The sequence below is a fragment of the Barbatula barbatula genome, assembly GCF_947034865.1.
Source record: "Barbatula barbatula genome assembly, chromosome: 8".
Classification (NCBI taxonomy): Eukaryota; Metazoa; Chordata; class Actinopteri; order Cypriniformes; family Nemacheilidae; genus Barbatula; species Barbatula barbatula.
Genome location: NC_136771.1, coordinates 24,006,652 through 24,022,891, shown reverse-complemented (window position 1 = coordinate 24,022,891; position 16,240 = coordinate 24,006,652). Strand labels below are relative to the sequence as shown.

General features: G+C 40.2%; 3 protein-coding genes across 4 annotated transcripts; 2 read left to right on the top strand and 1 right to left on the bottom strand.

Annotated features, from left to right (window-relative positions):
- Positions 1-458: 458 nt before the first annotated feature.
- Positions 459-4,696, bottom strand: mdh1b (malate dehydrogenase 1B, NAD (soluble)). The gene is made up of 9 exons (XM_079462828.1): positions 4,624-4,696; positions 4,406-4,518; positions 4,209-4,343; positions 3,716-3,858; positions 2,933-3,447; positions 2,575-2,716; positions 2,222-2,397; positions 1,643-1,782; positions 459-678 (listed from the first exon to the last, which is right to left on the bottom strand). Exons 1-9 carry the CDS (start codon positions 4,643-4,645, stop codon positions 616-618), a joined length of 1,449 nt encoding a protein of 482 aa, XP_079318954.1. The 5' UTR covers positions 4,646-4,696; the 3' UTR covers positions 459-615.
- On the top strand, positions 4,690-9,440 carry fastkd2 (FAST kinase domains 2). The gene is made up of 12 exons (XM_079462827.1): positions 4,690-4,945; positions 5,580-6,231; positions 6,340-6,443; positions 6,524-6,632; positions 6,715-6,838; positions 6,917-7,056; positions 7,537-7,709; positions 7,939-8,102; positions 8,181-8,405; positions 8,686-8,770; positions 8,870-8,984; positions 9,063-9,440. Exons 2-12 carry the CDS (start codon positions 5,632-5,634, stop codon positions 9,189-9,191), a joined length of 1,968 nt encoding a protein of 655 aa, XP_079318953.1. The 5' UTR covers positions 4,690-4,945; positions 5,580-5,631; the 3' UTR covers positions 9,192-9,440.
- A 129-nt stretch (positions 9,441-9,569) lies between these two features.
- On the top strand, positions 9,570-16,203 carry gtf3c3 (general transcription factor IIIC, polypeptide 3). 2 transcript variants are annotated; one of them, XM_079462825.1, is made up of 18 exons: positions 9,570-9,732; positions 9,812-9,908; positions 10,331-10,569; positions 10,753-10,876; positions 11,060-11,251; positions 11,408-11,573; positions 11,802-11,949; positions 12,409-12,523; positions 12,716-12,816; positions 12,934-13,105; positions 13,410-13,612; positions 13,688-13,789; positions 13,878-14,013; positions 14,105-14,330; positions 14,587-14,777; positions 14,942-15,066; positions 15,300-15,452; positions 15,975-16,203. In XM_079462825.1, the coding sequence occupies exons 1-18, from the start codon at positions 9,646-9,648 to the stop codon at positions 16,095-16,097; spliced, it is 2,700 nt and encodes an 899-aa protein (XP_079318951.1). In that variant the 5' UTR covers positions 9,570-9,645; the 3' UTR covers positions 16,098-16,203. The 2 variants fall into 2 exon arrangements, with proteins under 2 accessions (XP_079318951.1, XP_079318950.1); XM_079462824.1 differs by having other exon boundaries at positions 9,809-9,908.
- Positions 16,204-16,240: the final 37 nt, after the last annotated feature.

Below are 16,240 nucleotides of genomic sequence, written 5' to 3'. Positions count from 1 at the left end.
CAAATGTTTTGTATTCATTTTAAAAGAATTGAAACTATTTTGATGGAATTATATAGTATTGGATGATTGCCTTTGCAAAACGATCGGCATCTCAAACCTCTGGATGTGGCCTTTCAGGGGAATCAGATATTTGCCGAGCGTGCATGCGGAAGACGGCGAGGTCAAGCCAGGCGTGATGAAGGTCACATGAGGTAAAGCAGCCATGGTGACCTGCGGTTTGAGGAGGCATTGGATGAGCTGGCAACAGAGGACACGGCAGATGGTCTAGTGCCTCTCAGAAATGGAGGTGTTGGAGAGTGGATGCATTACAAATTTAGCTAGAATTCATAGGTTTTGTGACTATGCAATAGCAGTCAATGGTTCAAAAATTTATATTTTATGGAATAAGACTTATTTTGAATCACAGCTTTCATATGCGTCTTGTCCCAGTTTTTCACATATTCATTAATGGGCTTTGTCACTCCTAAGGTTTGCTTTAGTTTAATATAATGTAAACATGTAGAAATGATGATTCGATGACAATTTGGAGCTCTTTTCATTTACTCCATGGTTGTTACATGGAGATAAACACAAAGCTTTAAAAATGTAATTCTTATTGAAATCATCATCAGGTTTTCATTGATAGAGTGATTCGTCAGACACACGTATCTTCAGTATTTCTGCTGCAATGTGCCTCTCCTGTAGGGCAAATAAACACATACATGTATATTAAAGGGCAGGTCCTGTTGAATTTCCCTTCTTTAAATGTAGTAAGTGAGTAGTAAAGCTGTTTGTTAATATTTTCTTTAGCAGAAATTAGACTACAATGAACGGACTACAACAGACTTTTTCCTGGGTTAGTGACATCATTAAAATATACATTGACCCTGCCCCCTGGAACACGAATAGGGTAATGGGTGGAACACACTACACAAACTCTAAGCGGTAGACCAATCACAAAACACTGGCTCAGCTTGACCAATCAGAGCGATTCAGATGGAGGGACTTTTACGAAACAGCCTATTTTCCGATATTCCAGTTGAATGTGTAAAACAGGTGAAATATGTAATATATAAAGCATTTTTTTTATCGAAACATGAACACCTATTGTTTAGCACATCATAAACATAATGAAGACTTTGAAGAGTAGACAAAATAGGACCCCTTTAAAGGTGCTGTATGTAATATTTAGAAGGATCTGATGACAGAAATGCAATATAATATACATAACGGTGTCTTCAGACCTTAAATGATGAAGCATTATGTTTTTATTATCTTTGAATGAGCTATTTCTATCTACATACACCACAGACCCCCTTGCATGGAAGTCGCCATCTTTTTTCTACAGTGGCCCTAAGCGGACAAAATGTTTCATGTATACGTTATCTCCATCAGCAAAGAATCAAAAACGTCACTACATCTTAGTTCTGTGACAGACACTGTAGTGCTTCAAAAGGACTGGGGGAGTGAGCCATTGGTTACAATTCACAACCTCACCCCTAGATGCCGCTATAATCGCCTCATTGCTCCTTTTATAGCATATATGCAGAGCTTGGATATTTTGTTTTGGAAAATGTATCTTTCAAATGCAGAACAAAAACATTTAAACTTAATGGTAAGCGCAAAACCGTGTGCCATGTCAAGTATTTATTCTCACACTGACCGTTTTAAGTTCATCTGTACAAGCCTCAAGCTTTGTCTTTAGCTCATCTGTTACAGAAACATCCAGTCGAGGTGACCATTGACCAGCTCTGAAACTCACAGGCATAGAAAACACCAAACCTTCTGGTATACCAAACTGTCCTGGTGATACAGAAAAGGTCAGTTAGATTGCGATACATCATTTTAATGTTACATTATTTACAGTAACCTATAAATTCTGGTGTACAGCCAGAAAACCGTAAAATACACTTTTGATTTTATGTTTGACTTTCTTTTGTACAACTTGCATAATAAATTGCAATAATAACTAATAATTGATTCACCCTCAGATCAATGCAAACCTTTATGACTTTCTTCTGCAGAACGCAAAAGAAGATATTTTGAAGTATGTCGGTAGCCAAACAACATTCGCCCTCATTGTTTACCATTGTATGGACACGAAACCAAGACACTTCTCAAAATATCTTCTTCTGTGTTCCACTGGAAGATGAGTTTTGAATGTCATGAGGGTGAATAAATGATGTCAATTCTTTAAGTGAACTATCCATTTAAACCATGTTATTTGATCTAAAGGTCTTGCCTGTACTGTATACACCCAATGAGAATAATTCATCTGCAGACGATTCATTGTTCCAGGCTCTTAAAACTGCCAATATCCCGTTGGTGGTTGACACGCATGTGGCTTTGTTGGTCTTTGATGAAATTGTGGAACGACGTTCACGTACTAATCTCACAAAATCTGTCTCCAGCCATTTCCTTGCAGAAGAGAATGTGCATCACTTTGGGGGTGGCAAGTAACACTTTTTTCAAGATATGTGTGGAATGTGCACGTCTCAAAATGACAATCCCGTTGTTAACCCACTTTACATCTGAATCATAAACTCTCATGATAACCTATGATGAGTAAAAGGAATAGAACGGATTCATTTTTACCGATCGTGAATCATCTCAAAGACTGGTTGAGAAAAACTATCTGGTCCCCAAACAGCACCATCATATCTGAAAACTGCCGCCTTCTGTAGGTCAATGTGGGAAGTGCCGGTGATGCTTCCCCATATGATGATGTTAGTGGTGTCTGTGAATACATTGTAAAACATTGTAATACATTGTATGTAAAAATCGCTATTTTATTTGAATTGTCTCATTGTCCATGTAATGGAAGTCAATGGGGCTCAGTGTTGTTTGGTTACCAACATTCTTCAAAATATCTTCTTTTGTGTTCTGCAGATGAAAGAAAGTCAAACAGATTTGGAATTTATATTTCTATACGATCCCCGTGAACATCTGTTACCTGTTGTCTTCACTGCTAACTTCTGTGCGAGCTGAGCTTTCGCTTCACACTCCAGTTGCGTTGCCATCGCCACAAAGTTGCACGGGTCGACCGAGGGCACGTTCTCTATCAGCAGCGAGCATTTCAGATTAATAAAGACATCTCCTGCCACCAGCACTCTGATGTCTTTCTGCGCGTTTGCCTCGATGAGTTGCCCGTAGCAACGAAAACGCTCTGCTACCCGGCTCACCGCGTGCTCCTTGTCATCCTGCTCATTATTACCGTCACGTTTTGAGAGCGGGTCATCCAGAAAGATGATGAAGTGGGCTTGTTGAAACGCTTGGGTTCGGTCTGAATGGGCGGTGACCTCGTGGAGGTGAGGTAGCGCGAGGTCTTCCGTCTCTATCTTGAGCTCTAGTAATTGTTCCACAGAACCGTCAATATCAAGGAGGTGAAGGCTGACGGTGGCGGCATTTGGGAACAGTCCTGGGGTGAATAACTGAGGAATGAGGCTGTAGCAGACGGGGTTCAATGCACTGAAAGACATAAAAATGCAAGCAACATGATCTGATTGAAGAAATGTTGTGGCTTCTTCGCAAGTGACCAGACACCAAAACCGCTAAGCACACATCAGCAACCACAAAGCGACCTTGGCAGAACCCCACAGGACCGTAGCACCACGTAGGCGGGAGTTACAAGGGAAAGCACTTCTCTTTTGTTTTCTTCCTGTTATCGAGGTTTCAAACCAGAAGCGAGTGTCAACATTGACATACAACGTCAATCCAGTACTCTGATAACATGTACCTGCTGATCCATACGTGTAGCGGTGTGAACGAGTTGCATCTTTGAAATTCCTCCTGCATGCACAGTTCTTTCGTTTGAAGATTCTCTGCTGCAATTTTTAGCATCAGATCGGTGGTCATGTCTGAGGTGATGCCATAGTGACCCTGCCGGAGAGAACAATATTATCATCACATATTGACCTTGGACCATTTCAAAGATTCATGTTGAACTTGAGTGGAATAACATCTGAACGAACACTGTTTTTCTGAATGAACGTATACTTCTGATAAGAAGATCCTACAGGTCAAACTGAAATATAGAAAGTGTCTTATTTGTTTTAAAACATTTTGGAAATGGTTACACAAAATGTTTATCTCAATGAAACCTAGAATTGGGATAACAATATGAATATAAGCCAGCCGAGAGCATGCTGACTGTTTACAGTGTATTCTGCAAATGGATTTCAAGGACGTCATGATTTTTCTCTTTATGTATTTTAGTGTTCTATGCAAACCTGTGCATGCTCAAGAAAATCACTGAATCCACCAAGCAGCATGCCTTTCCCACCACGATCCACCAACTCCCTCCATACTAGAGGAGAACTCGAATGCGTCCAGCCATTGAATGCGCACGTGTCCTCCAGCCACACCTACACACAGAACAGTGAATACACGAGCAATAAACAATAACTACACAATAAGTCAGATTTACCTTCCAGTCAGTTGGATGCACACAAATCTTGTGAATGTGAAAATCGGGCAGTTTTTGTCGCAGCACGTCTGCAAGAAGTTCCGCCTTTGCATAATAAGGACAATCAGCTTTGCCTGCAGATGAACGGAATACTCAGAAAATGATATATATGAATATTATAATATTGTATACATATATTAAATCATTTGACTATTTTATAAAGTTAATTAATGCAGTACCCGCAAGAACAAACTTAGCCATGTTTACGAGACATCCACTAAAGCGTCTAATGTTGCTATGCAACTGCTTGTGTTCCGCATAAGATGTCCGGAGGGAAACGTCGACTTTCGGTTTATTTCTTCGGACAACATATATAATAGCTTGCGATAAACGTTACGTGTGATTTAAATGTAACACAACTTTTATAATAATAAATGTATGTTTTGTTGTAAACTTGAAAGCTGTACTAAAAGCGGAACTGTTGTTGGCCCGGAACGGTCCTGTCATGGCTGCGTACACAGTGAAAGCGGTTCACATGTGAGGAGACTGAACGAATGAAGGGTAAATGTATAATGTCTGATTTTATAAAGATTATTATTGTATGGAACGAGACTAATTAAATATTGTTTTCTACAAAGCACGTATAGTAACTATTATGACGTAGCTGATGTTTTACACGGTGTAGATGGATGAGCATTAGCATAGAGCTGCTGTATTGTGTCCTCCACATGTATATATATATATTTTTTTTTTACTCTGGCATACAATTATATTAATTATAATTTTTATAATTATATTAATTATTCTTTAAGTTGTTTTGGATAGTCTAAAACATGTATCATGATGGTAATGCCTTTTGGGGGGGGATATATGTAGGTTAATTTACTGAACAGATTTGTATTGCCATTTTAAAGTTAAACCACAAAACTTAATACAGATAACAATCACACATTACCATGTTTTTATAGACCATTGAAATACCACAGTATTCGTTGGTGTACCAGGTAAATAAAGATAGTAAATCAGAAAAATACGTCACAGAGCTTTCAAATTATATTATTACTATATACTATTATGTACAACGTTGCATGTATCTAAAAGTATATTTATTATTATAGGTTTTACAGTAGAAACTGACATTTTATTGGGAATTATTATTTTGTTTAATTGTTTACCATTTTCTGTTTATTTTCAGTTGACATCATGGAAGAAGAATCCTGTGCCTTTGATACTTGATCATATAAAGGATGTATAAATCCGGCGTGGACATGCTCAAATGTGTTCTTAGATTCACATCACTGTGGAAATGTGACTCTCTAATACGTACGAACACTTTACACTGTAGGATTAGAAGTGTTGCCTCCTCTTCTCACTGGGACAGAAAAACCACACAAGGACGCTCGTTTGAAAGAGTCAGATATTACAGTCAGCCTAGTGAACATGGAGACTTTCTTAACGTTCCGGTTAAACAAACCACTAAACTGCAACCTTCTGACACCGGTGAACTACCTTTGGAGAAAACGGCACCTTTCTACACACATTTGCAAGACTGTTTTTCACCCACTGATGTGCTGGACACGTCGCATCAGTTTCCAGAGTCCGGGCGGCACATTAGCAGCACGTTAACTCGTATGTGGGACACCACGAAGAGAATGACGGATGAGCAGAGACGCTGTGAGCTCCGGCTGATGTTTGATCATCCGGGGTTCGAGGAGCTCTGCGATCGGGCGGCGACCGACTCCTGCCGCATGAGGAACGATGATCTGGTTTACAGTCTGCTGGCGATGGTCAAGCTGGGGGTTTCACAAAACACGCGTGTGGTGCAGACGTTGCTGCGGGTGATACAGGTAAGTGTACACTTAGTGTTTACATCTTGCGAAGTGGTCTATGTTCACATAAAAAGCAGTGTGTAAATTAACATCCGTTTGTCTTGAATTTGTGTGCTACACGTACAGGAGCGTCTGAATCAGTTTGATGAGAGGTCTCTCTCAGTGTTGGCTGGCTCTTTACGAGACATGGAGGAGAGCAAGAACGTCCAGGCCCTGAGAGAGGCTTTGAGGTAGATCAAAATGCACCTATAAATAATTTCACATTAAAATACGTGATGTAACCCTGAGATGTTTACTGTGTATTGTGAAGGTTGTTGTTGAAAGATCGTATATCAGACATTCAGAGCGTGGTGGTTCTACAGAGCATGATGAGAGCGGTGGGCAGGGATTCTCCCATTCATCTGAAGAAACAGCTGGCGGTTCGATTGAACTATCCTCCTTTTAACTAGCTTCACTATTGTGTCTTGAGATGACTGCTATATACTAGTTTTGTGCCCTTAGATGAAAGCTTTGTCCATGACAGAGAAGTTCAGCCCACCCAACAACCAGTACATGTTCTGCAGTTTGGCTGCCATGGGTCTGAACTTCAAACCGCTGTTGGATGTCTGCAGCCAGAAGATAGCTGGTGAGCATCAGACTGCCGACTTTCCAGAACTGGAAAAGTCGGATCCTGTTGCTAAATCTCCATTCTGTTCTCCTGCAGAAAATGTGCACGAGTTTCCCTTCAATAGACTTCTAGCCGTGCTGAAGTCTTGCCATGAACTCCGCTACAGGAACTACAGCCTCTTCAGCGCCGTTTCTGAGTATGTGGCCAACACGTTTGACATGTGGTCCAACAAACAGGTGAGATCTCTGCTGGTTTAAGTCTTCGGTTTGTGGGCTCATACATATAAAGCAGTTAAGGGGATAGCCAAATATAAAAGTCTGTCGCAGTTTTTCTCCCTCATGTTGAGTCTTTCTTCTGTGCAATACAAAAGAAGATATTGGGAGAGAAATGTCTCAGTGGTTTTGGGTTCATACAGTGGAGGGTCAATGGGGGCAAATGTTTTTTGGATGTACTATAGCTTTAAGATTTTTACAACTTTACTAAAACTTCAAGCAAAACAGTTTAGATGGATAATTCAGCTATCAAACTGGTTCTTGGCTATGTCATACGCTAAATTAATTGCAATTCAATGTAATGTTTGTAAAAACAGACGAATAATCGGCACAATCACTATTATTTATTAGACAGTAAATCCTCATACAAATGTTATAATCTTGACAGCCCTAATCATAACATCTGTGTTAGATCTTCACTCCTATTCTTAATGTCTATTGTAGGTGATTCTGTTTCTGGTAACATTCGAGGATCTTGCGTTCAGACCCGCGGCTCTGTTGGATGTGTTTGCTGAGAGAATTCTTCAGAAGCCAGACTCTCTGACCCTGAGAGATCTCCTGAGCATTTTAAAAGTCTTTTCCCTTTTTAATCATGACTTGAAAGACAACAAACAAGAGTAAGTAACTATTTTCATTCTTGTTTATGTAATGGCAAAAAGAAAAAAAAGAAAATCATGTTAACAGTAACGTACTTCTATAATGGGGAAACTGTCACAGTTTGATTAATGTTAAAGTTTAACTTGTGCCAAAGTTGATCTAAAGTGCTTTATTGAACTTTACAGTTTCCTGTGCTTTATACATTTTGTGTCTGTTTTCAGTCAATATATGCGATGCATCTTTTTTTAGGTTTCTGATCAGCGTAACAAGAGTTTTAGAGACCTACCTTTCTAAAATCTCCAACATCGACTTGCTAAAAGCCGTCCACTATCTTGCATTCCTGGAGCATTTCCCCCAAAGTCCACTGGAGAAACTGTTTGAGCAGGACACCCTGGACCTGCTCCTGCAAAAAGGTTCTTATCTTCTCTCCTTCTGTTCCTTTGCCTCACCCGAATGAAATCATGTTTAATCCATTTTCTGTGTGCTCACAGGCAGAAAGTCAAACAAGATTCAGAACTGGCTGCACACTTTGGATCTGTGTCTACGGCTGGATGAATCTCACCTGCCCTCATCCCTTACCTCCATTCCAAACCTCCCGGTCTCGGCTCAGACGCAGGAGGTTTCAGTGAACCAGGAAGTGCTCAGTGCTGTCAAGGGGATTGTGGGAAATGATGCGGTTCAAGAGGGTGTGCTGGAACAGGGTGTTTATTTTATAGGTAAGGTTATGGTCAGGGTGAAGTGTAGTTTTGGCTGATTATTAAGTTAGTGTAATATTTCTTAACTGAACTAGAATATTACGGATAATAGAAAATCTCAATTTTTTGTTTTAAAAAGTGTGATTGGTATACAGTCAAATCCCAAAGAATAAAACAAATTCCTACACTTGATATGCTGCTAAATATTCGTGCATTAAAGAATTAAATACATTGCAGAGCCACAAATATTTGGAGCTGTGCATAAATTAATTAAAACTTTTTGTCTTGTGGTATGTCTTAGACTGTGTGATTACTCCATCTGGTCATACACAAGGGAATTGTGGACCCCACAATGATGAGTCTAAGGATCTTGAATCTGCTGAAAGGTAACTAATATTAAACCTATTAAATGAACATTTATATGGTTATTAAGTGAGGAAAATACTATACTGAGTTATGTTGGATTTAATTCTGTGTTATTCCAGGACTGCTGTGGTCTGCGCCCCACTTTATTCATTTTGCTTTGGTTCCACACATCATCGAGGCCACCTAGTGGTCAAACTTCGCCATCTTAAAAAACTGGGATATAAACCTGTTCTGGTGAGATTTAAACAGCCTTCGAGTATAATGAAACACTTTTCTTGGAGTGTGCATTCCTATTTCACTCTCTCTTTTCAGGTTCCCGTCCACGAGCTGAGATCTCAGACCGAGGAGGAGAGGATAAAGATGATACGGAAGCTGATTTTTCCTGCACAGGAATCCACTGAAGGCCAGACCGTACATCAAGACAGCCCGGAAATGTTATAAATGTACCAATTCTGTTGTTTTCCATTGGTTTCTGTGTCATGCATAGAGCCTTTATTTGACATGTCTAAGGGATGCATATTTATTGATATAAATATTAAACTGTTGCATTTATCATTCGATAACAAATGAAACACCTACTTTAAAGGAAATACATGTTAAAATGAAAATAAAAAAAGCTCAATATCAATGCTTCCGTGTTTCTCTCTCTCATCAAGGAAACAAACTCTTCTTCTAGTTCCGCTTAACATGTGTTGCGCTATGCTCCTTCAACACCAGAGAGCGCTGGAGCACAACTGAAACCCCCTCGCCCCCGTTTGTGTTCGCTCGCCGTCGAAGAAGAATTCGAGCTCTCCGATTGGCTTAAACCTGAGATACAGCGATCACGTGGCAGCTGTGCGAATGAGCGGATGTTTGTAAGTGACGATGTAGCAGAAGAAACGACGTTTATTCAACAATGTCTGAACTAAACGATTACTTGGAGGGAAAGATCACTTTCGAAGAGTTTGAGAAGCGCAGAGAGGAGAGAATAGCGAAAGAAAAGGTCATATTTTAAAGATGCGTCTGTTCATATTCTATAATGTCTAGTCTGTGCACGTGACCGCATTGATGTCTTTCAGCAGGAGAAGGGAGATGTTTCTGATGAAGATGAGACAGCTGATCAAGAAGACCCTGTGCCATCCACTTCTACACAATGTGTCCGAGGGAAACGCATGACATGTGGGTTTATGATCCTTACCAAAGGATGCTGTCACATTTATAACAATGCAAACAATTATTGTATCAGTACTCTTATATGACACATGATTTGGTCTGTGGCCATGCATTCCTCTTAAAGGGACAGTTCTGTCATCATTTACTCACTCGCATATTGTTGCAAACCTGTATACATTTGTATACACCTGTACAGCGACCAAGCAGATCTCATCCCCCGTTTATCGCCATAGTAGGTCAAATAAATACTATGGAAGTCAACGGAGGACGAGATCGGTTCGATGACTGACATTCTTCCAAATATCTTCCTTCGTGTTCAGCAGAACAAGGAAAATGTATACAGGTTTGCAACAATATGCGAGTGAGGAAATGACGGACTATCCTTTTAAATCACACAATACGTTTGGTTTTTTCTTGTTCTCTGGCAGGTAAGACGGAAGAGGGCGTCAGTCCATCTGTTCAGAAAGCGTTTGCCTCCATGCTTGGAGATGGAGATGAAGCAGATGAGGACGAGGATGACGAAGATTCAAAGATGGATTGGAAGGATATTGGAGAGGAGGGTGACAATGACGATGACGAAGAGGACAACGATGGCAATGAAGTCACACCCGGAGACGCGTTTGCCCTCGAAATGGAGTTGAACCGTGAAAACAAGAAAATGATGAGGGTACAACGACGCATCACCTTTTAAGCAGCCATTAATCTAGCCGAGAAAGTATTATCTGTACTAAGTGTATTGTATGCTTAATAATTTGATAAAAATATTATAAGTCACAGGTAAAAAACACATTTTTAATCCATCAAATCATAACACGAATCTTTCCGGTGTCTTGTCTGGTTGTATTGGTAGGAGAGGCGTCATCGTAGTAAGTTACCACGTGCGCTGAGAGGACTCATGGGAGAAGCCAACATCCGCTATGCAAGAGGAGAGAAAGAGGATGCCATCCTGATGTGTATGGAGATCATTCGCCAAGGTGGGTTCAGTTGTACTGGTCATTAGGGGTGTTTAAACCGATTACAGAAATGGTTGGTTGTTATCATTAACGTGGATTCATTGTATTTTTGTAATTCTGTAAAAATAATGTTATCAAAACGAAAACCAAATGACTGCGTTTGTGTTCAGCTCTTAGATGCATAACCTGACTTCATTCTTCCAGCTCCACTGGCGTATGAGCCGTTCTCCACAATGGCTATGATCTATGAAGATCAAGGAGACATGGAGAAAGCTCTTCAGTTTGGTTTGATAGCAGCTCATCTGAACCCCAGCGACTGTGAGGAGTGGGTCAAACTGGCCGACATGTCTCTTGAGCAAGACAACATCAAACAAGCCATCATCTGCTACACCAAAGGTCTGTGCAAGTGTCTTTGAGGTCTTTTAATCTTATGTCAGCGCCATCTGAAAATACCAATGTCCACCATAGTTGGTAAGGCAGGCTTTTATTTTTTGAATGACTTAGATTATTTTTGCTCCTTTAAAAACATAAAGTCTTCTCTTTTACTTTCAGCGATTAAATATGACACCAGTAATGTTCAGTACCTGTGGGAGCGCTCCAATCTCTATGAGCAGGTCGGGGAGCATAAGCAGGCCATGGACGGATACCGGCGAATCCTCAGCCTTCTGCCGCCATCTGATGGAGAACAGTTCATGCAGCTGTCTCGAGACATGGCAAAGTATGCACACTGCACTTAAAATACATAAATAGTATTAATAGTAGAGTAGTGTGATGTGTACCATGGTACTTTGATGTAAATTTATAATCAATAAAAGAACGCTTTATGCTGCAATGCATGCCGGGTAACATCATAGTTCAATTCATTTTATTATGAGTGACAATTTTTTTGTATTTGTTTTTGTATGGTATTGAGTTTTTGCGTGCGTGCGCGTGTGTGTTGTTTCAGGAGTTACTATGAAAGCAGTGAGTTGCCGTCGGCTGTAGGAGTCATGGAGGAAGCTCTGGAGAGACATCCCGAGCTCGTCTCGCACGAGTGCATCAACATGGCTGCTGAGCTCTTCATAGCCATTCACCAACACGACAAAGCTTTGGAGGTAATAGGGATAGATCTTGGGGCTCCACCCACCCAGGGTTTCTATTGGTTGAGGATGATGTATGTAAAGAGCAGACTGGCAAATATGATGTTGAATGAATTAAATGACAAAACTGCAGAGGGTTCGTAAGATAATATAGTTGTGGTCTTAAATTTACATATATCTTAATCTGCTAAATGACAAAAATCTGAGGAATTTAACAAATCCGATTCAATAATAATAAAAAATATACATATAATATATGTATTATAGAATACTTCAAATAGAATATATTTTGTATTAAAACATTGTCATTCGTTGTTTATTGCTCGGTTAGAGCATTACTCATTTTCTCTGCATTTTCCACTGAATGCTCTGTAATGTTATGGTTCATATCAGCAGGACTGTAGATAATTGTAAAGCACATTTACTGAATGTTTTAAATATTTTATGTGACTAATGCAATGAATGTGTCTGCAGGCGCTGGTGAAGTTTTGTAACATCGTGTTGAAGAGAGAGGAGAAGACAGTTGATCAGACGCCTGTAAAAGACGATGAAGAAGAACAGAAGAATACAGATTGCGAAAAGGAAACAGGCGAGATGACTGGGAAGAACATGATCACACATCTAGATTAGATAATAGATTAATTTATGATATAATTTCCTTATTATATATTTCCTAATTTCCAGAAATATTATGCTTACCTGTATGGTTCGTGTGTAAATAAAGTCATGTCGTCTTTGAGCCAGGTTATGTTTGTGTGAATGCACCTTTTGAATGTTTTAGGGAAAATTGTGGAGGTGCTTGTTCCTGAAGATGTTCCTGTGGACATCAGAGCAAAGTTGATGGTCTGTCTCATCCACCAGCATGTCTTTAAACCGCTGGATGTAAGTGATTCCGCCAGGATCTTTAGGGATTAGTTTCTGGATGACGATCATCTGAATGTGCTGTCCCTTCCGTTAAAGCATGATCTACATTTCTTGTTTCTTTGTGTTTGTCTGCAGTCGATGTTGACGTCTCTGATGGAGCAGAGCCCTGAAGAACTGGGTGACCTGTATCTGGACGTGTCCGAGGCTTTTATGGAAGAGGGCGAGTATAACTCCGCCCTTCCTCTGCTCTCCGCCCTCGTCTGCTCGGAGAGATACAACCTCGCGGTCGTCTGGCTCCGACATGCAGGTTACTATAAACCCTCTCAAACCAACATGCTCAGAAAAGAGCTTGTTCATGGGCATAAAATCCACATCGTGCCCGAGAAGCGCCCATGTAGGAGGAGATCAATTGATTGACTCAAAAAGTGACCAATAACATTTCAATACAGTCATTCCCTGCAACAAAACAAGTTTACAGATTTCTACAGTAAGACTACACTTTTAGACAAGAAAGATCTGGTTGTTAATATTGTTGTACAGTGAGTTTGTGCGTGATGTATGTATCCTTTAAATGCCAACAGAAGGATAATTACTGTAATTTGTGTTTACAGAGTGTCTGAAGGCGCTCGGTCACTTGGAAGTGGCGGTCAAGAGCTACAGCAAAGTTGTTGAAATGGCTCCGTTGCATTTAGACGCCCGTCTGGCGCTCTCCACCCTCCAGCAACGTTTGGGTCGACCCAACATGGCCCTTGAGGCCCTGGAGCCCATGTACGATAGTGAAACCCTGGCGCAGGATGCATCAGCCGCCCAGCAGGTGTGTGCCTGCGTACGTATGTGTATTTAGACACAGTGTTTTGTAAGCGCTGAATTTTATTTGTGTGTGTTTCAGGAGCTGAAGCTGTTGTTGCATCGCTCGACTCTTCTCTCCTCTCAAGGACGTACCGATGATTACATCGATACTCTGTTAACCATGCTGTCTATGCTTCTCAAGGTCAGATTGTGCTCTTGTATTTGACTTCTTGCCGGACTCTCAGGTTGACTCCTATGTAATGCTGATGATTCTCACCTGTGCTGTGAAGGTGGGGATGGTGCGCGCTCAGGTGTGTGTCGTTTCCAATACTTCCTCTGGCGTCAAACACCTGAAGCTCGTGAAAGTGTCACGGAACAAACTGACGGAGATTGATGACCAGGAAGCGGCGTATTTGGATATTAAGGGTACAGCAGTAACACTCAAACATTGTTGCACATTCCCTGCATTTATCTCTGCGCTTACTGAGTTGACTGTCGTGATCTCTTTGTCTTTAAGGAAAGACTAGCGTGCTCTCCAGAGATGACTGGTGGAAGTTATTACTGCGCTGTTTGGCCGTGATGTGCGATGTGAAGCGTTTTACGGAAGCCGAATTACTGGTAGACTCTACTTTAGAGTATTACTCTTTCTACGACGACCGTGTAAAACGCAAAGAGCTGGAGTACCTCGGCCTGTCCGCCGCCTTCCTCGACCGCAACTTCCAAAAGGCTTATAACTACATAAGGTGAGTAAACCAGACACTCAGTCTATTTTAAATATCTTAACCAATATGTTTACAACTATTTGGCTCTCCGTTTACTTGTCAGCTTTTTGTTTTACAAAGTTGCGCTTTGGCAGTTTACATGACGTGTTTCTTTATAAAATGACACGGCCAACTACTGGCCTGGCATGCATAATACAGTGTTTTTGTAGTTTCCACACTTTTGACTTTGCTGTCGATGTTGAGTCTTAATTAACTCTTTATACTTGATGTGTCGCAGGTTGATGTTAATGGACAACGTTGAGCGGACGCAGCTGTGGAATGTGTTTAACCAGGTCATTCTGCACTCTCATGACGCCCGACATCATCGCTTCTGTCTGCGACTCATGCTGAAGCACCCTGACAACCATGCGCTCTATCTTCTTAACGGACACACCTCGCTCGTTTCTGGAACCTTCAAACACGCACTCGGTATTTAACGTTACCTGTTCCTGGGCCTTTCATTTGAATGTTAATAGTATGATAACTCGATCTGTACATGAGTGAGACGTTTACATGAAGGCTATCACTTCAGCCAAGTGTTTGATGATGATGTAATCTTTTATTGTGTGCTTCTTCCTTTGGTCTGCGAGTAGGTCAGTACATGCAAGCATTCAGAAACCAGCCCAACCATCCCCTTCATTGTTTGTGTGTTGGTCTCACATTTTTCCACATGGCCTGTCAGAGGTTTGTCATGAAAAGACACGCCGTGATTGTGCAGGTGCGTTGTGTTTAAAATTGAAAATAAATGATTCTTGCATATAAATGTCAAGGATGTCATATGATGGCAAAATCAGTATTTTTGGATGAACTAACCGTTTAAGTGAACTAGTAAAAGTGTAAAACATCTTTAAGTCTGTATAAATCAAACACAATCCTTCAATAGTACAATAATGTCTAAATTTGCTGCGTAAATTGAGATTTTGTATCATGTCGGTTGGGTTGTTTTCTCAGGGTTTCTCATTCTTGTGGCGGTATGTGGAGTTCAGAGGTCACTGTCAGGAGTCTCTGTATAATCTGGGCCGGGCTCTCCATCAGCTCGGACTCAATCATTTAGCGCTTCATTACTATGAGAAAGCCCTCACTTTATCTCCACTCCAACTGGAGGTACTACACCTGCATGATCCACCACTTTCTTATTAGTTTGATCGTAGTTCCAATAATATTTTTAAATAATTTCAACAGCCGTGGCAAAAAATACGAGACCATTGCATTTATTTGCAGAAATTAGGTCAAAATAACTGTATATCCTCAATTACTGCAAAGAAAACAAGTTCATATTCACTTTTAAGCAATGCAACATATTTCTACATGTATTTTCTACACTATCAAGTTTTTTTTTATGGTTTTTCATATTTAAATTTAATTTAATCTATTTTGCCACGTGCATTTGTCATTGTATTAATGCAATATTGCTTCATAGGTTTAATTAACTTTTTTTATTTTGGTTCAAGTTAATTTCTTATTTCCTGTTAAAAAATAAAAGCAGCAATTCTAATATTTGTTTATTTGACATTTTTCAAACTTTAATGATAACTGCTAGATATCGCAGCACAAAGCACTGTTGGAATTACTCAAGTAGAAATATCCTGCATGTGTGATTTAAAATGCTCTGCTTTTCATCTGAAGGGAATTGAAGATGATCAGGTGGACTTGAGGAGGGAGATTGCCTACAATTTATCGCTCATTTATCAATCCAGTGGAAACAAGGATATGGCCCGACAAGTCATTTATACTTACTGTACTGTCTGACCAAGGGATCATGGGATTGTTTATAGAAAGTTGAATTTCAATGCACAGTTTATTTGTAGAAAAATAAATGCAATATATTTTTAAATAAAGTTATTTATTATATGTATGCAATGTTTGATTTTGATTTGGGAACTGAATGAGAT

Excerpts from the sequence above, each read along its gene's own strand:
- mdh1b (XM_079462828.1), bottom strand. The coding sequence starts at position 4,645 with ATGGCTAAGTTTGTTCTTGCGG. Across the intron at positions 3,859-4,208 it reads ATTTTCTTGAGCATGCACAG|GGTCACTATGGCATCACCTC; the intron begins GTTTGCATAGAA and ends TCTCTCCGGCAG. Across the intron at positions 2,717-2,932 it reads GTTAGCAGTGAAGACAACAG|ACACCACTAACATCATCATA; the intron begins GTAACAGATGTT and ends ATGTATTCACAG.
- fastkd2 (XM_079462827.1), top strand. The coding sequence starts at position 5,632 with ATGTATAAATCCGGCGTGGACATGCTCAAATGTGTTCTTAGATTCACA. Across the intron at positions 6,444-6,523 it reads GCCCTGAGAGAGGCTTTGAG|GTTGTTGTTGAAAGATCGTA; the intron begins GTAGATCAAAAT and ends TGTATTGTGAAG. Across the intron at positions 6,633-6,714 it reads ATCTGAAGAAACAGCTGGCG|ATGAAAGCTTTGTCCATGAC; the intron begins GTTCGATTGAAC and ends TTGTGCCCTTAG.
- gtf3c3 (XM_079462824.1), top strand. The coding sequence starts at position 9,646 with ATGTCTGAACTAAACGATTACTTGGAGGGAAAGATCACTTTCGAAGAG. Across the intron at positions 11,950-12,408 it reads AACACGACAAAGCTTTGGAG|GCGCTGGTGAAGTTTTGTAA; the intron begins GTAATAGGGATA and ends ATGTGTCTGCAG. Across the intron at positions 14,778-14,941 it reads AACCTTCAAACACGCACTCG|GTCAGTACATGCAAGCATTC; the intron begins GTATTTAACGTT and ends GTCTGCGAGTAG.